The sequence below is a fragment of the Actinia tenebrosa genome, unplaced genomic scaffold, assembly GCF_029948245.1.
Source record: "Actinia tenebrosa isolate PJP-AT-01 unplaced genomic scaffold, QUT_ActTen_1.0 PGA_scaffold12__29_contigs__length_12842862, whole genome shotgun sequence".
NCBI classification, from domain to species: Eukaryota; Metazoa; Cnidaria; class Anthozoa; order Actiniaria; family Actiniidae; genus Actinia; species Actinia tenebrosa.
The window spans coordinates 8,876,196-8,894,898 of record NW_028292572.1 but is presented as its reverse complement, the minus strand read 5'-3'; the positions used below and the strand labels follow the sequence as shown (position 1 = coordinate 8,894,898).

At 35.4% G+C, this 18,703-nt stretch overlaps 3 protein-coding genes across 3 annotated transcripts in view; 1 reads left to right on the top strand and 2 right to left on the bottom strand.

The window, feature by feature from the left end:
* The window catches only part of LOC148912215 (cytoplasmic polyadenylation element-binding protein 2-like), an 18,238-nt gene extending 13,639 nt beyond the window's left edge, over nucleotides 1-4,599 (bottom strand). Inside the window, exons 1-2 of the mRNA XM_089027990.1 lie at nucleotides 4,584-4,599; nucleotides 3,976-4,056 (exon numbers count right to left, since the gene is read on the bottom strand). Of these exons, the coding sequence (XP_088884116.1) occupies nucleotides 3,976-4,056; nucleotides 4,584-4,599 (97 nt within the window). The remainder of the gene's footprint in view (nucleotides 1-3,975; nucleotides 4,057-4,583) is intronic.
* Nucleotides 4,600-5,575: 976 nt separating this feature from the next.
* On the top strand, nucleotides 5,576-15,558 carry LOC148912214 (cytoplasmic polyadenylation element-binding protein 2-like). Its single transcript, XM_089027989.1, has 8 exons — nucleotides 5,576-5,594; nucleotides 6,223-6,264; nucleotides 8,126-8,245; nucleotides 9,147-9,236; nucleotides 9,337-9,455; nucleotides 10,709-10,910; nucleotides 11,032-11,126; nucleotides 11,407-15,558. Exons 1-8 carry the CDS (start codon nucleotides 5,576-5,578, stop codon nucleotides 11,629-11,631), a joined length of 912 nt encoding a protein of 303 aa, XP_088884115.1. The 3' UTR covers nucleotides 11,632-15,558.
* Nucleotides 13,038-18,703, bottom strand: part of LOC148912213 (tRNA (guanine(26)-N(2))-dimethyltransferase-like) — a 13,730-nt gene continuing 8,064 nt past the window's right edge. Inside the window, exons 8-9 of the mRNA XM_089028501.1 lie at nucleotides 18,144-18,505; nucleotides 13,038-13,609 (exon numbers count right to left, since the gene is read on the bottom strand). Coding sequence (XP_088884627.1) covers nucleotides 18,172-18,505 — 334 coding nt within the window. The 3' untranslated portion in view covers nucleotides 13,038-13,609; nucleotides 18,144-18,171. The remainder of the gene's footprint in view (nucleotides 13,610-18,143; nucleotides 18,506-18,703) is intronic.

Genomic DNA, 18,703 nt, shown 5'->3' with positions numbered 1-18,703 from the left:
GCGTGCTTGGTATTATGATTCGTATTCTCGTTTATTGCTTTTCATCGCAGGTCATCCGGTACATGGATGCGTGTGTTTCGTTCACGGACCCAATCAGTGGTCTTGGTTCCTTCCTTTGTCAAGGGGGTGCTGTGTATAAGGTGCTGGTCCAGACGTGGTAATTCTAGATCGGACTCTTCATTCCTCTGAAATAAAAATTCGGCATTCCTTTTCTGCTATCTTGGCTTCAAATCTCAGTTTTTTTTTTGTTTTTGCTCTCTAGTTCAAGTCTAATCTTGCGCTTTTCCATGTCCGCTTCCAATTTTGCTATTTCTGCAGCTTGTTCGGCCATCATTTCTTCAATTCGCGTTTTTCTGTAGTGCCGTTTCTTCGAAGAGCTCAGCGCTTAGTTTCGACTTAGTAGACCCCATATGCGTAGGACTACGGTTATTGTCTCATTTCTCGTTTGTTGGCGACCTGGCGCCTGTCGTTCTTCTCGACATGTGGTGCTGTCTCAACGATCGCATGCGGCATAGCACACTTTGATATTATCTTTTGGCATGTCAGTGTGTTGTTTTACTCGTATAAAAGTTCTGTTTCACTTACATATCCTCGATGTAAACACTGTATTCATTTCTGTACAAATCCCATTGCAAGTTCTAATTTTCTTTAAATAATCAACAATTTTTTCGGCTTCGAAGCATCGTTTCACACGTCTCCACTTGGTTGACAGTCTTGAGCAGGTGGGGCGATAAATATCCCGCCATAGGAATGTCGTCTTTGTGTAATCCGTTCGGCTTTACGGCCTTCGAACTCTTTCATATGTGTTTCTTGTCTATAATTCTCTTACCTCTTCGGGATCCAAGATCCACTTCGCTCAGTTGTCTCCATATTCAGACTGGTCCTTTATCATGTTTTCAAGTTGTTTTTTTCGTAATTCGAGGATTCTTTCATGTTGTTACTCGATGGTCAAGTTCGGGTTTCTTCGGCATTTAGTCTTGTGTTTTCTTTCTCGATCAGTTTCGTGTCGAGTTTGACGATATGTCGAATTTGTGTAGTGGTTCTAGATTATCTCGAGGACTATAGTCAAGATGCGTGACGTTCAAGTTCTAGATTATATCAGTTTCATATTCAGAGTTCAGTCCAGTCAATGATTTCACAATTCCACGTTACAACAGGATTAATTTCACGAGTTCTTTCCACGATTCAGTTTTCACGATTTCAGGTTTTTTCACGAGGTTTTCACGTTTTCACGATTCGCTAGAATGACAATTGCAAAACCTTATATGAGAATATATTCCTGTCCAAGAAATTAACGGAATTCAATATTATAAGATACTTACACATATGTGCTGTGCCTGAAGATAAAATCATTCGAATTCCGGATTCATTTTTTTAAAAACAACAACTTGTCTACTCTTCCCTATATCAACTCTGTCCCATTCCCACGAGCTCCTTTTCTCTCTTCCACAGGGAACCCGGCTTCTATTCATGCATAGCTATAAACATTCATCTATTTTTTCTGTTTTTTTTTTTTTTTGTTTTTTGTGTTTTTGTTCTGACCAGACGAAAGTACAGCGTTATGAAAACCTAAAAGAAAACAAACTGAGGCTAGATTGATTGTCGAGTGAAATAAATCCCTGACATGCAGAGAGAGAAGTCGTGCAGGGATATCTGAAGGATGAGCACAAAATTAACAGATGCTAGAAAATCGAATATCGATATACGCGTTGGTGTTGTATGATAAAGATGCAGTAACAACAGCAATCGACTGTCTGGCACTGCGACACAGCAAAAATACAACAGGAAAACCCATTAATTACTGAGGGGAAAGACGCTTCTCCTAATGAATACAAATAACAGGCTTCTAGCAATTAACTCTAGCTACAAAATGCGTAATATTTGCCGACGAAATGAAGAGACGTCCTTCCTTAATAGCGTTTCTGTCATCAAACTTAAAGCATCTAAAGCCACTGAAACCTTTTATCTTAGAAAGCAATTTCAAAGAAATTCTCAATCACATTCGATGCACTTTTAGACCAAACTGTATTTGAGAAACAAAATGTAAAATGTCTAGGAATTATGCAAAAGAGGCCAGGGAGATTTGGCGACTGGACTTTTAGGTAAACAGGAAAGAATGCGCAACATGAATTCTGTAGTCATTGAACTGCACTGAAAGTGTAGTTTAAAATAATGTCCTAAATGAATGGATAGATATTTGACTACAGGACATTTTTATTTATCCATATGCGAAGAAGAAAAATCATTTTAGTTTTACAATTTAGCTCTTTTTAATAACAAAGTAATATATTATTCAAACTACACATTTCATTAAATAAGTCGGATAAATCTGAATTTGGAAATAGTACTTATCTAAATTTACTGACAAATCTCTTGGAAAGTTTAAAGCTAAGCTGCTTGTAGAATAAAGAGTTGGACGTATTTGTCAGACGACTATAATTCCTGTAAGTTTTCTGCAGCTGTTGATAGGTGTCGGGTTCATTAGGCCAGCAGACCTGCATGCATCCGTGATTAAGTTTGACCTTTCATTACTTTTTACAGGCTTTTAGTAAAGTATACAGGTACAAGAATTATGTATGAAGCACAATTAATAAATGGGTGTAAGATTACGCAAGTCCTGTTATTTTTAACGCAAAAGAAAAACCTGTGAAAGGCGATACAAGGCTAATTTTTTCAAATGTGTGAAGTCGAAAATTCTCCATGTTTTTTTTTTCGACCAATAACAGCCATCTTAATTTAACAATTTGGCTTCACGCAAAAGCCCTAACCATTTTTGGGTTGTTTCAAGGCGGCAAACTGCGTCGGCTTTTGGAACACGAGTCCATATAGAGGACATTAGCTCTTTAACATTCTCTTTGATATCTCGCAGATGTATATAGAACCCAAATGCGCAATTATTTTTTAAAGAACTTTGCGTCTCTGATTAAAATGGATGAACAGCCGGGTGCTTTAGAGACGCCCTTTTTTCGAGATGTAGTTATGAATTTCACGATTCATTTGGGACACTTTAACGCGTGGAACCCTGCAATCACTGAAGAGACACTGACTAATATCTAAAAAAACATTCCAATGAATTCTTTCAGGGCCATTTTTGCGAGAAATATCTCAGTTGATCAAATAAAGCAATTAAAGATTGCGGAAACAGTCGTATTTGTTCTTTCGATGACAAACATCGTGAAAGTAAGAGTATTTTTTTTTACCTAAATACCAAAGCCCCCCATGATGCCATTACATTAGTCAGCGATGGCAGATAAGTTTCCATGGCAACCTAAGGTGTTTAGAAGCGATGAATGAAGATGGATAGAGTTGAAGGCAGGGAGTATAGGAAATGGGTTATTGCTGATGTAGTTGATTTTTAAGAGCATCCTTGTTAAGGGTACCTACTGCTGAGACGTGCACCGGGAGGCTTGCGCCTTTTTAAGAAGCGGTTTACTTAGAACTTGAGATTTTCATCGTTTTAGGAAAAATGTTAAGGAGAGAGAATGAAAGTGTGCTGCGTTTGATTGCGTTTTTCCCCGTTATAAGTGAATATACTTCAGTGCTATTTTCCATCGAACCGGGCGATTAATTATTTACGGAATCAACACTGTTCAACTATTTTTTCGGAAAGAAAGAAAGAAAGAAAGAAAGAAAGAAAGAAAGAAAGAAAGAAAGAAAGAAAAAGAGAGAGAGAGAGAGAAAGAATAAGAAATTTAAATGTTGATGACAAGCACGTCCACCTAACGACTCTAAAGACAAAGGCTGCTACGAGAATAAAAAACAAATATAATAAAGCTCAAAATTTGTCTGAAAGGTACTCCCAAATAATTCCAAATTCATAATTTTGATAAAATCAATTTTACCTTAACCTAAGCCCCCACTGAAATGATGCCATACTCAACCAATACCCAATACTTGGTTATTTCATTAAATCCACTATCGCATGGAAATTATCGGTTAATGTTGTCTGAGATCTTCAACTGTAGACATTAGTACCAGACTGAGGGTACTTTACTGTCTCATTCCTCCAGGACGCCGAAACTTCGACTCCATCAGAAACACAGATTAGTCTTGAAGCTGAAAGGAAAGATGGGCAGTAAACATATTATTTGTATTCGTAATAATAAAATTGAAAACGTGCTTTATTTCGAAAGGAGTGTTTGCTGTAAACGATGTAGACATCTTTGGTCAGTTGTAATATGAAAAGAGTCGTGTAGACTTAATCAGCCAATTCTTGTGGCACTTATGTGTCAAAAATATTCCTAAGTAACTTTCTTACTGCTAATTGAAACAATACGTACTAAGGTAAATTTTCTGCCTATTTTTTCAAATATGATGATAATTAAAATACGTCTGAAAGCTTCGTACAATTTAACTTAAATTAATGAAATACCAAGATGTTGCGAAAAATAGTTTCTTTTTGTCTAAATAGATATGACTAGCTAAAAACTAGTGTGAGCTGCGTCGGTGTTTCTAAAGAAACAGTAATGATAAAAAGGTAAATTATACACCGTGAAAAGATGAAAAAACTCTTTTACTCCGACGAAGGACTAGCGTCCGAAACGTCAGTAAGTTTTTTCATCTTTTCACGGTGTATGATTTACCTTTTATCATTACCATTTTTGTCTAAATAGGAGGGTCATAAATTTCTCACTGCATGAAAAAGGGAGAGTTTCAACAATTTTAAGTTAAGTGCGATTCCCCCAACCCTCCCCCCTCCCCACAAAATATCAGCGTACCTTCCCTTAAGGATTTTATTTCATCGAAAATTAGAAATAAGAAAACTTGCAATTTTAAACAGGTTACTTCAAATAAATTTGAATAAGCAGGTGAGACTTCAACCCACAACAAGCCAAAAATGCAACTCTTTAGGATGTTTTGTCTAGGAAAGCTAGTTAATGATTTTCTTTTACTTAGCTGTCCGAAAACAATAGCTTACAATTTGTTTCTTAAGGAAAACCCATCGAGCAACAAAAACCTCTTACTCTATACTCTTAAGGAAAAAGCTGTCTTCTCACAAGAACAGAATGTTAAATTCAGTGATTCTAGTACATATTTCTTGTTATCATTGTTCAATATCTTATTAGTTTTCGTTTCTAGATTTTATTGAAATTTTTTAATGATTTTTTCTTTTTGGAAACCGAAGTCCTTGTATTGTGATTGTTTAATATAATTTTCTTTAATGATTCCAGTTCATCTTATATCACAACCACCCGAGGTTATAATTTCCAAACTGACAAAGAGCCTAGGGTAAATTTTTATCACGCGCCAAATTGATCTACCTTTGATGCCTGTCGAAAGTTTGGATGTTATTTGGCATTATCTTTCTCTTGGGTGTAGCGTAACATGTTCTCATTTCAGACCACATGTCATTCCCTTGAGAATAAGATTCTTCGTTTTAGTTGCATCCATATTCGTGTGTTTTCTCGTGCGCCGTCGTTAAACAAAGAAATGATACTCAAGGGAATGACACCTGGTCTGAAATGGGAAAACATTACACCCAAGCTAGAGGTCTATTCCTCCAAGCACACTCAATGGTATTTGGAAACACATCAGGGAATTATTTATTTTTGATTAGAACGAGGTGAAAAGGAGAATGCTGATTATTGGCAAGAGTAGGCATACTTTCTAGAGTTGTAAAGAGTAAATGATATGGAGTTAAACATGTAATAAGCACTAGGACTCTTCACCACGTGCTGTTACGCCCATTTACCCTTACTAAGACTTTGATCAAAGAAATGTAAAGAAATGAATGATTTATAAGAGTCAAGAGGCGTGAAAATTGCAAAAAACTTTATACAAATCTCCACGTGGTGTGGCACGCCCTCTGTCCATAGTTAGGCTCTATTCAAGTCAATTATTTCTAAAATTACTGAATGAAACTTGGACGCTGTTACATATAGATATTCATACACTTCTCCACGTGTTTCCACGCCCCGCAGTTAGAAATTTTATAGCGTAGTATAGTAATTTTTTAACCTTTATAATGTATTTGAATCCACCCTCATTCTCTACCTCGTTCTTGTACACTCTATTACCTAAGACAAACTTAACAAACGACAGTCTGATCTTATTTCTTGTAACACGATTAATGCATAGCGTTAATGATGTAAACTAACACAAAACAGGTTTGATTGGTTCTGCTGGAGGGTACGTTATTACCTCGGCACAGCTTAATTAAACGAATCCAATTTAAACCATTCAACTCGAAATCATGAAAACTAATATATATTTTTTCTGAAGCATTCCGCTGTCAACTTCGGAAGAAAGGCTCGCACCAAGGAGGTAAAAAATAGATTCTAAATTCATTCTTTTTACTGAACCTTTTCCTGCTTCCACATCCTTTGACGCAAATAGTAGACACTTAGTCTTGACAGGCGTATATGTGAGACATACAAAATGCCCACGGCTCTCCGACTCAGTCACGTGACATTAAGTTGATTTTATCACGCGCACATCACGTGGACAATACCACCTCACACATGCGCAGAAAAGACTAGCCGCACACAACACGTGAACTTCACGAACGTCTCGCACATGCGCATACTTGTTTTTTGACTCTCATTTTCAAATCGTCACGCGCACATGATAAGACAAATCTCACGCATGCGTAATAGGTCTTTCCTGTTATTGAGTTTAGTGTCTAAGAACATGATGTATGAAGTACTCCTACGCCAGAGGCTTTATTTTAAAGGACTCGAGGATAATCATAAGCCCGGAAAGAAACGCCAAATTCAGAATTTTGAAAGGCTCAGGTTATTGATAGAACACACTTCAGATTTCAAACGATATGACCTAAAGCTTTGTTTGAAAGGTCAAAGACAAACAGCGATGAAAAGAAGACCTCTTGCTCATCATGTTTTCATAAAATCTCATTTTTCTTTTTTTTGTCTTCCTTTTTAAATGAATTGGCGTCTTTATTTGCTGTTTTAAAATATCAGTTTTAATCAATGTCCTAAATAAATAAGAAACCAAATTTCAATCGCCAGAAATTTTAGCTCTTACTTTGCCCAATGGTTTAGGCCCGCGATCGCGATCGCGATGCCTAGCGGTGTGCTATCATTACCTCAGTTTCAGCATTTGATCAAAATCATGCTAACATCAAAAAAGGCGACTGTAACAATGCTAAATACACCTAGGACACACGAAAAATCCAAGATTTCCCCCCATAGAAATCCAAAACCAATTTCTAGATTTTATTTCTTCTTCCCCAGTCCTTCAAGTCTTAGGATAGCGTCGATAAGGAGCTGTTTTTTAGCGCGCTTCGAGCGAAATCTTCATTTCTTAATTTTAATAATATCAGTGCCAAAGTAATATATGAAATACGAGATAAGATTAGATTATTAGATGTCGAAGGGGGAAAAAAATTAATCGCGCAGCTTCTTTTGTCACTCGGAAATACCCTAGCCTGAAAGTGATTAAATCGAGGTAGGAAATAAAAGACAGAGATTTGATAGATACAACAGAGCGAGACAGCCAGGGGTTTGTATTTACAGTATTACTTAGCGCCTACTTGGTGTTGAAAATTAGAATCCCATCTTCCTTACCGTGACCAAAATCAATATTAGTTATGGCAAATTAAGCTAAATAACTTCCTTTCCCTTTTTCTTTTTTGATGGATGGAATAAAGATTATTGAAAAAAAAAAAAAAAACTCCCTGAAACGAAGCTCCTTTGATCACTTTAAAGAACGACACTTATTTTATTTATTTTACCATCCCATTAAAACATCAAGATGTATATTTTTGATATCTTGTTCTATTTTGATTTGATTACCAGCCGTTTCGTTCCTTTCTTCTAGGATCGCGAGTAATAAGCGCTTGTCAGGGTTTGCGGTCAGCCGTCCTTGGGGTTGCGGTAGGGAGTAGTCAGTTCTCGTCAAGAAAACATGTACATCTCTTCTTTTTTTTAGCCTTTAGCTTTATTTTTAAAGCATCAAAAATTTCTTTTCCATTAGGGTAGCTCTTGGAATGGAAATCAATTATTGAAACCCATTTCCATAAATTGTGGTCGGCGTCCACAACATGTTTCGTCTTATTCACAGCGCGAATAAAAGAGTCGTTTTGTTTTGATGATTAATATCTCAAATTGTGTATAATGGAAATTATAGACTAATGTTGTTTTTTTTTCCTCTATTTTTATCAAAGATCAAATTGTCCCATCTCTTGGCTCCTCCCTGAACTGCTCTCCTAACTCTGATCCAGAATACATACCACGTTTTTCCAGAAAAGTCTTCGTTGGAGGGCTCCCTCCTGACATTGATGAAGGTACGTCTGTCCTGCTAGATTTGGAAAGGATATGGTAATGGTAGGGGTGGGGTGGGGTGGGGTGGGTAGAAGGCTGTAGACGGTTTTTAAAGCAATTAAAATCGTGTTGCCGGGTCCCGTTAACTAAGTTTATTTTCATGACAAAACAAATAAACTGTAAACTGTAAAGCATTATTCAAATTTAATGCGGATACCCTGAAGCAATCTCTGCATTTTCAGCACTCGATGATCTAAATCAGGGCACGGCTAACTCACAAATTGAACCCTGAAACAACCTCTGGGCTGATCATAGTCAGGAAACGGCTAATTCACAGATCGAATTGGAATTTAGCGTGTTGGGTTTTGCGGAGAGAGGAAAGCTGAAGAACGCATTCCTTCAACGGCGTTTTTATAGTTTTAAGATTTATATATTTGTATGGCATGAGCCACTTCCAGTAAAATCGTGCGTACTGATTGGCTAATACGTTTTTTCAGTAATTCACGCTTTATATTTTCCTATAAGTTATATCTTTAAAGAGGCTCGAAAATAATTTCTCATCTTTTTGCACGTCCTCCCGTCCTCTCCCCTGCTAAATTGATGCCCTACACATAGTTCAATTTGATCAAATCTTTAATCAACTTAAGCTCCCAAGCAATCACTATCGATGTAAAAAAAATCGTGCAACTAAATAGGCTATGTTAATGCATTATGGCTTAAAGACAATTTGATTCACATTTCCCCGGCTTTAAGATGCCTTGCCCTAATCAACCCTTAGCGCATTGCTATTTTATTCCCTATATAGTCCCCTAATAGCATGAAATTGGTTTAACTGTAGACGATATGTCTCGGGGTCTTAAGTAACCCACTCCACCACCACCGCACTCTGATCGACTAACTTCATTATCTGTGTCTATCATCCAGACGAGATCCACGCAAGCTTTTGTAGGTTTGGAAGTTTGACAGTCGACTGGCCACACAAAGCCGAAAGCAAATCCTACTTTCCTCCCAAAGGTAGAAAATATGCCCTTCACTATTTTTATCAAGGATTTTGGTTCAGTTAATCCACTAGAGTCTAGACGCTGACCCCTGTTTTCTATTTATTCTGCCATAGGATATGCCTTTCTGCTGTACTTGGAGGAAATTTCGGTACAGAAGCTGATAGGCGCGTGTTTCCGTCAGGACGATAAACTGTACTTATGTGTATCTAGCCCAACCATTAAGGATAAGCCGGTAAGTAGTCTAAATGGATGGACTTCCGACAGGGCTGACAGCAATTAAGATAGCTAAGATTACCTTGCGGATCGGCTATTTTTGCTCTGGTCTACGCGCCCTTGAGCCCTTGAAAGATGAACTCGTCGTTTAAAGGAAAAGAATTAGAAAATTTAACCTGTCTAGGGCTTCTCTTCAAAAAAAAAAAAAACAAAAAACAAAAAACAATCTAAGGTATATTGAGCACAGTTGTTTAGTAATAATAAGATTCTCAGAACGTAAAACGCCTTCTCCTTCTCCCGATAATGATGCGCTGGAATAAAACAAACTTTATCTCTTACAAAAGTAAACGAGTTGCTTTCAAATTGATAAAATGACAGCTACGCAAAACGATAGTGATAACTAAACCTTTTTGGTGTTAGACGTTAGACTTTAGTGTCTCAGTAGTCACAGATAAACACAGCCATTCTTATAGAACATAGAGTGATTTTTATTAACCCTTGAAACAAAATTTAGCTATTAACTTCTATTAGAGTGACCACAGTAAATCCGTGAAACACGAATTACTAAATAGTACAAAATAGTGCTAATTAAACAATAGAAAACAATGGAATTTGCATGAAATTGTGCTATTTAGTATTACTAAAGTTTCACGGATTTACTGTGGTGACTCTAACGCATATTGTGTAATAGCGGTTATTAGTGAGACAACTAAGTATTACAGTAAAAGGTTATACGCTAACATTTATTTCATGGGTTTATGCAAATCTTTCTATTGACATAGGTATTAGTAAGTAATGATAATCTTGATGTGCAATCGCGTTAACGGTAGTGGAAGTAAGTTAATGTGCTGCGCATGCGCGTAATGACATTTGTGATAGAAATTTTGAGCATGCGCATGCGTACTAATGGCATTGGAGAATCTTGGAGAGCATGCGTGTCAATAATATGGGCACTGAATGGACCCTTTTAGCTTCGTATGGAAATTGCCCATTTCAGATTACCTGACATTCCCTTGAGAATTGTTCTTTTATTGCGAACATGTTAAAAGATTTACACATGAAAGAATCAACTCACAAGAGTGGCATCACGTGGTCTGAAATGTGCACAACAAACAACGAAGCTAAGAGGTCTATTTGAAGAGATGTGGCTTAGCGTTAAACTAGGCTGCCACAGGCAACCCAGTGATTTTTATGCATGCGCACTTGTAGAAGATACAAATTTCATTCAAGTAATCATGCAATGACGCAAATTTTGTCTTGGTTTTTTCCCAGGTCCAGATCCGTCCATGGAATCTCTCTGATGCAGACTTTGTAATGGATGGTTCCCAGGCCCTTGATCCAAGGAAGACAATCTTTGTTGGAGGCGTGCCTCGTCCTTTGCGTGCCATCGAACTGGCTATGATTATGGACAGACTTTACGGAGGGGTTTGCTACGCCGGTATAGATGTGGACCCTGAGCTCAAGTATCCTAAGGGTAAGCCAAATATAAGTCAATAACGCTGTTCTCCTTGGAAGACAAATTGTCGCGCCCTTTTCAACCCTCTCTTCTCTATCGACAAAGATTACAATGCCTTTGCTGTTTATTTTCTTAATAGGTGCCGGTCGTGTTGCGTTTTCCAACCAGCAGAGTTACATCGCAGCCATAAGCGCACGTTTTGTGCAGCTACAACACGGGGATATTGACAAGCGGGTAAGTCACACTAGAGAGAAATCAAAAAACAAACCTCTAACAAACTCCAAATATTTGTTGAAACTGATCAGTGTTCTTTCAAAACTAAAAGTCTATGGCACTTGAAAACTTTAGTCGTTCTTATACAAGACGCAAAATCTCATCACCATGATAGAATGTCTCAGTGGTGTTGAGACGGATTCGGATTTTCACGCCGACTTTCCAAACATGCGCAATCCTTACACTACACAAGTAACCTAAGCGCTTTTACTCAAGTTTTGATTTATAACTTTTTATTAAGGTTGAAGTTAAGCCGTACGTCCTTGACGACCAGTTGTGCGACGAATGCCACGGTGCAAGATGTGCTGGTAAATTTGCGCCGTTCTTCTGCGCAAACGTCACATGCCTACAGTACTACTGTGAACAGTGTTGGGCGATCATCCACTCAAGAGCTGGGCGTGAATTCCACAAGCCCTTGGTCAAAGAGGGCGCGGACAGACCAAGGACTGTTTCATTCAGATGGTAATGGTATACCTAACCAAAGAACGTACTTGAGGCCTGGAGATAATTTAAGTGATTGAAGATAGAAAACCACGCTAGAATATGTCTTAATTCTACCCTACTCTGTGTACCGGAAGAAACATCTCATCGCTCAAGCAGGCCGCATCTTCAGAACCTAATGAACCCCGTACAACGTCTGCAAGAGCAAGACTGTCTTTTCAGCGTGCGCAAGTAAATAGATTTCTTAGATTTAACTTTGCATAGATTTTAGTACTTTGTAAATAACCCTGGTAGGAAAACCATGGGGATGGATTTGTAGAATTTAGCTCAATCATGCTCCCTTGCTTCAATAGCTTAACTACCCCTCTCTTAATCCTTGTAGATAATAGAGGCGAAAAAACCCCAATGAATCGTTGCCATAGTAACGCATAAGAAATGTTTTTAGACAACTTGTAGTTTCCTAATGTTTGTAGCACATCGTTTATAGGCATGTAGGACATACGTATATGTTATATATATACTTTTAGATGAAAACTAGAGTAGTTTTTATTAGAATTGTTTTATTGAAGGGCAACATCTTGACTTGAATGGAATTGGGTATCATTCTCTCACATAGTGGTTCACTGTGGATGGATGATAACTAGGACCACTTGGCATTGCATGTTTGCTCACTTTTGACCATGTGTCATTCCCTTGATTATTATGTATTTTTTCCACCCTTAATTCTCAAAAACATAGATGAGACACAAACGAATCTTATTCCTAGTGGAATGACGAATGACATGTGGTCAGAAGTGGAAAAACATAACATCCAAACTGAATGGATCTATGTACCAAGATGTTGGTCATTTGAGAAAACATAAGACGTGGTTTAGATACAAAATGAATTGGCATAACCCTCATAGGCCTCAATGGAAAGAAAGAGTGGTTGAAATACGGAGACAGATAAAGCAGGTTAGCCTAGAATTCACTGGGCTGCCTTACTCCTCAAATACTTGCAGGGTACTTTGAGGTACAACAATCCCCCCTCTTACTAAAGAGGTTTTCAGATTCCCAATCTTTCTGAAATAATCATATAATTTCTTATTTGATAAAAGAGAATTTACAGGTTCAATTTTTAGTCCAGTCGAAATGAAATCATTTTCTAGAAGAAGCAGCAGTTTAACCTTTTTTAGCAGGGAATGCAGTGTCGTACATATAGTGAATTAACACAAGTAGAGCCTGCAACTACGTAACCTACAGCCTTTTGGCTTCAAGAGTGAGTCGTGGGTACGAAGTTGCACCAACCTGATCCTTTGAGAGGTGACAGTCATTTATAGAACTCACAAGTGAAACTAAGTGTACTAGGTAGTGGAGAGAATCTTTTTTGATTATCGCGATTGGTTTTCTTGTCATCAACAGAGGAAATAACAGACTTGTAATAAGAATTCATAAGTTTCATTGATATTTTATTGAAGTCTTAAGATTTCCATTTCTGAATTACATGAAAGTATTTTTTTCTGAAGGCATAAATATTCAATTTTTGCAAGGTTTATTTTTTGCATGGCAGCCTAACTGGTCAGTTTTGTGCAATCATGACTTCAAAGGCAACTGTATTGATACAATAAGGTTTCACAGTTTGTAAGCTAGTAGCAAAGCTAACGTGAAAGTTAAGTGTTTTGGAACATTTAAGACTGCAAATTTTGGCTGTCTGCTCTGCTGTACTTTTCAAACAATGACTTGTTTGATGCTTTGTAAGTGGAGATCTTGCACTGGTAAAAGTTGCTATGGTTACCTCTATGGTTACTATGGTTACCAAGGGAAACAAGATGTTGTCATGGTAACCTCTTCAGGTTACCAAGGAAACTGTCCTAGTTACATCATGTTACCATAACGATGTGAAACCTGACATGGCTACATCATGTGGTGCACCTTTCAAGGTTCTCCTGACACACCCAAGGCTGCTATGGTAACCATTTCAGGTAACCAGCCTCTTTACCAGTACTGTCGCAACTTGATACTGGCTAAAATAAGTCAAGGCATCAAACTCTTTATTGCCAACATCAATCTTGCATTTCGACAACTGCAGACTATAATATTGTTCCATTGTCCATGTTCTGCAATCTGCTAGGCTCATTTCCTTTCGAACAGCAACATATAAATTTCATCAAAGCTGAACAGGAGATTCATAAAAATCAACTGCCCACCATTAAATATAATTATGTATATATGCAGTGGTGCACGCAAGGTGGTTATACGTCCCATTTGGGTGTCGGTAATCAGTCATTAAGATCAAAATAATATCATTATCAATAACAATAGCTATTAGCATATCGCCGCAACTAATCAAGTTTGTTGATGAACTCTTATACATAGAACAAAGAATTAGATTTGCAAATGGTCTGTTGAAATTTTAAGAATATTCTTCTTATCATCAATATCATTAATATTAACCTTTTGCTTTTTATAGATTTTATATTTACTAAGAATTCAAATAATATATTACTCAAGTTTTAATTTTGGAAATATCTAGAATAAATAGTACATAGTACTCGTAGTTTAGATAAATAAATCAAGGAATTGTGGAACTGAAGTAAACATGAGCTAAAAATTTTCATCCTCAATGCAGAGCTGAATTCATAATACAAAGTTGAGAATATTTTGTGATAAGTCATTAAATAAATTTTCTTTAAAGCTTTTTAATGAAATGGTAGGGTACAGGGAGTATTTTTTTCTTTTTTGAGAAACGTTTTAGATAGACAAATTCATGTCAATAGAATTACATTTTTGTGAAAAAAAACTTTAGTAAATTTTTCATCATATTTTTCAAAAATACCTAATATTAGCATTTTATCATTTCTATTTTATATCTGCATGTTGATCATTAAACTATTTTTTTAGCTTAAAAAAAAACCTGAACTAAAAATTCTCTTATCGATATATTTTTGTGCTCAGTAGAGAATGATAATTTTTAGCCATAATTGCTGGTTCCAACTTTTCCAGGGAGGTGTTCATTATGATATCACTAAAAACAAACAAAAATATAATTATAACCAAATAACTTTTATAAAATTAATGTTTCATCATTTTTTCGAGACAGACTTAGGTTTGTAAAAGACATATTATTTATTTTCATAAAACTGATCAAAATTTTAAATTCTTTGCCTATACACAATTTACTTTGTCAAATAAAAGCCAAACTCCAAATATGAATTAAAATGAGAAAGACTCACCCTTGTTTATCATTTTCTGGCATTAATTTGGTAGATTAGGATTCATATTTTGGATTATTTGTTTCAAATTTAATGTAATATTATTCTCTCTAGAAATGTGTGGAATTTAGAGTTTAAAACAAGTCAATTTGTTTATAAGCCAAGTAAACTATTATTTGAGTTTACTGTCATTTCTATTGAAATTTCATTAGATAAGGAGTCAAATCAAAGTCTACACACTGTGTTAAGCACTAAATGTGGCAAGAGAAACTGTGCATGTGTTTTGTGTGCGGTTATAAAGCACGCAGGGATTGACAGAACATAAAAGAGGTGTTGAGAAAAGCAGGCTGCATAGTGGAGTGCTTCTCAACTCTTCTCGAGTTTTCACAGGATTGTGCTATCAAAACATCCATAGAACATGTACTTCACTAAGTTGCAGATCATGCAGCTTTATTTGACTCTTTAAACCAGAGGTTTCATTAGAAATGGCCATAAATTAACTTTAAATTTTAGCCATTACTTAGAAATTAGAAAAAAAAACATTTATTAATTCAAACCCTATGCATATCACAATTTTGTTACAAAAAAAAACAATCAAATATTTTGCTTTCCATATTTTTTTTTCACCACAGGTAATAATAATTATTAAATATTATATTTTGATAATATTTTAGCTACTGGTAAAATACAACCATGGCTAACATGATGTGTTCATGTTATTTGAATTGTGAGCTTTCTGAATAAAATTTTACACACAGGTAGTGAAACTGGTCGTTAATAATCATGATAACATCCACAGACGTGATGACACTAAGAATGAGAATAATATGTCACATTCACTACTTCATTTTGTGATTTTCGAGAAACATTAGCTTAATGAAGATATCAAAAAAGATATCCATTGCTTCCCATTTATTCAAAATTTTTTATGTTATAATTCTTAGTGTCATCACTACTGAAGAAAAAAAAAACAAGATCTGCTTGGTTTTAAATCAGACTTAATCATCAGATACTATTTTACTACTAATGAGAAAGGTTCTTTACAGCATATATATGTTTTGCAGGTAAAAATAAGATCTTTTTTCAGGATTCAATTCAAAATCAAGTCTAGAAGTACTTGCCATTAAGAGACGCAAGTTAGAGCAATCAACCCTAGCCTTTACAGTCATTTTAAAGTTTATGTTTGGTGGCTCAAAAAAATGTACTTGTCTAGGTAAAAAATGTATCATATTGCTAGAACTGGTTCGATCAGTCGATAACGAGAAACAAATGCCAATTTTTTGTCATTGACTTTGTAAAAAAATTGCAAACTTAATTACTAATTATTTCATTTTAATATACTTGTACATTTGTTACCATTAGTTATTTAGATATTTGTCTGAAAGATTTTCTTGTTTATACAGAAATTATATTTTTGATTATTTTTTGATTCATTTGATTGAGTAACTATCCTTAGACAAATAAATAATTCTGGGTTCCAAAGACAAAAGAATTGGTTAAAAAGCTCTGTTTCCAATCTGTACCATGTACAAATTGCAGAGCCATGGTTTTGATCAAAGTGATGATTGAATTCTGAGACTCCATGGATTTTGTGGCAACATATTCATTTGTTACCCGTAGTAATGTACCTTGCTTATTCATCAGTCCACTGGTCACACATAAATCATTCGAGCGAGAAGCAAGTAGTTTCAAAGAATTATTGGAATTTGAACCTTGCAGCAGCCTCAGTTGAATGCTTTGTGTTTAACCATTATGGAAAGTGATTTATAGATGTTAAAACCCGCAAAAATCACATATTTCCATGTTTCTCGTATACATAATATAATTTGCTATACAAAGAATTCAAGAAAATCTTAACATTTATTTAAATTTGTCTACTCATTTGATTTAAATGATTCATCATTTTAGACATGACAGCTCTGCAATTTGGTACATACATTTTATCCTCCCATCCAAAAGGCTTTGAAATTGCAATAAAACTTAGAAAATAATTAAACATATCTTAAATTTTAAAATGTAATATGATCAATTTTTTAATTCAATGAATGAAATGGCAAAACTAAATGGCATACATCATATTAGATAGTGGAGCTGTAAAGCTTGTAGCTAATATAGTTCAAGCTTTAGTGGATTTTGATGTTCGGTGTCAAGTCTCCCTTAATGAGAATATTGTCAAACAATTCAGGGTTCAAAACTAGCAACTAGGAAAGTGCAAGTACTTTCTTGGCTTTGCTAGCTTTGAAAAAAACTACTAGCAAACATTTGGAAATAAATGTTTTCCAATCTGAACAATTATTTCATTAAGAAAAAGAAATTCAAATGTTTGCATGTGGATAAAAATTTACGTTTAAGCAATGGAAACCTTCAAATGAATTGTGAAGACAAATTATTTCATCACAAATAACTAGCTACAAGCTTGGACTAGTTGTGCTTTATCAAACAAAATCAACTGAGCACCTTCCATGAACAACAACCAATAGACTTAATTATGAATTGTTTTTCTCAAAAGAAAATGAATTTTTTTCATAAAGACCTTGATTCCATTCAAAAATGGTAGAATTGCATGTTTTTTCAAAGCTTTTATACTTAAAAAATCCTAAAATCTTAGTCTTGTAAAAAGCTTTACAAAAGCTGAGCCTAAATAATTATAATGTCAAGTATCTAGATCAAGCATATTTTATACAATCATTTTGTTTCAAAGAAACTATGCAAGATGCTCCCCATTTTGGCCATTCCCCAATAATTCCAATTAGAATTGCCTTTGAAAGAGCAACATTATTTGTAAATGGGTGTATATTGAATATGTAACTAAACAGGACAAATGTTATTATATAATATCTTTAATAAACCACGCGTCTAGTATTCATTAGAAAGGTGTGAAGTAATGGTGATGTGAATTACTTATTTTTGCATTACTGAATAGTATTATTTTTGGCTTATGTACTATTTGTATCGACTCATTTTAGTTTGGAAGTCTGTATTTACATGTAGTTGGACAGACCATTAAAAATTTTAAAACGTTATTCAGTTGTTGTAAATATTGTTAATTATTACTTGATTACTGGTTTTAATACTTTTAAATTTCAACGTTGAATTTATTAAAACAAATTTTAGGGAGTTTTATGTGGTCGGCCACTAATTTATTCCCTTGTAAAATACATTTAATACTACTAGTTTTTACAATGACTTAGCTTGCAACAAAATAATAATTCTCTTTGGGGGGGGGGGGAGGGGGTATAGCAGAGGGTATATTGGAAGGTCATACAGTAGAGCAAAGCCTTTTAATTAATTTAGTCATAATAATCTTTGTGTTCTTGCAAACATTGTCAAACAGTAAAAAGGATACTATTTAGAAAAGCAGTGTATGTTCAGTCTCAATGATTGAGCTGCTTTTCAATGTCTCCTTGTTTGACGTTATCCTTTTGTTTCCAGTCTTCTGCTGTCTTTGATTTTTCAACCTGTTCATTGTCCTTTGTTTGTTCAGCATTAACATCCATTTTTGTTGTATTGTCACTATCTCCTGTTGTGAACCCATCTTCCTGTGGGTGAGAGTATCTACAATTTTCTCCCAAGTTACATTTACCAGCTTTGAATCTTTTGCAGGGGTATTTCTTGAATGAAGTTTCATCAATGTTGTGTTTTTTTCTTTTTCCTTGAAGCCGTTCTTTTTTGTCTGTCATGGGTTCTTGGTTATCGCCTTTCTTTGCTCTAAACCAATATGATATAAATGTGAAATGATTGATAAATAAAAAGATGGATGAATGGATAAATGAAAAAATGGATAGATGGATGGATGAATGGATGGATGGATGGATAAATGGATGGATGAATGGATGGATGGATAGAAGTAAGATGGGATTAGTGGATGGATGGAATATGATAATCAGATACATAAATGTGATAGGA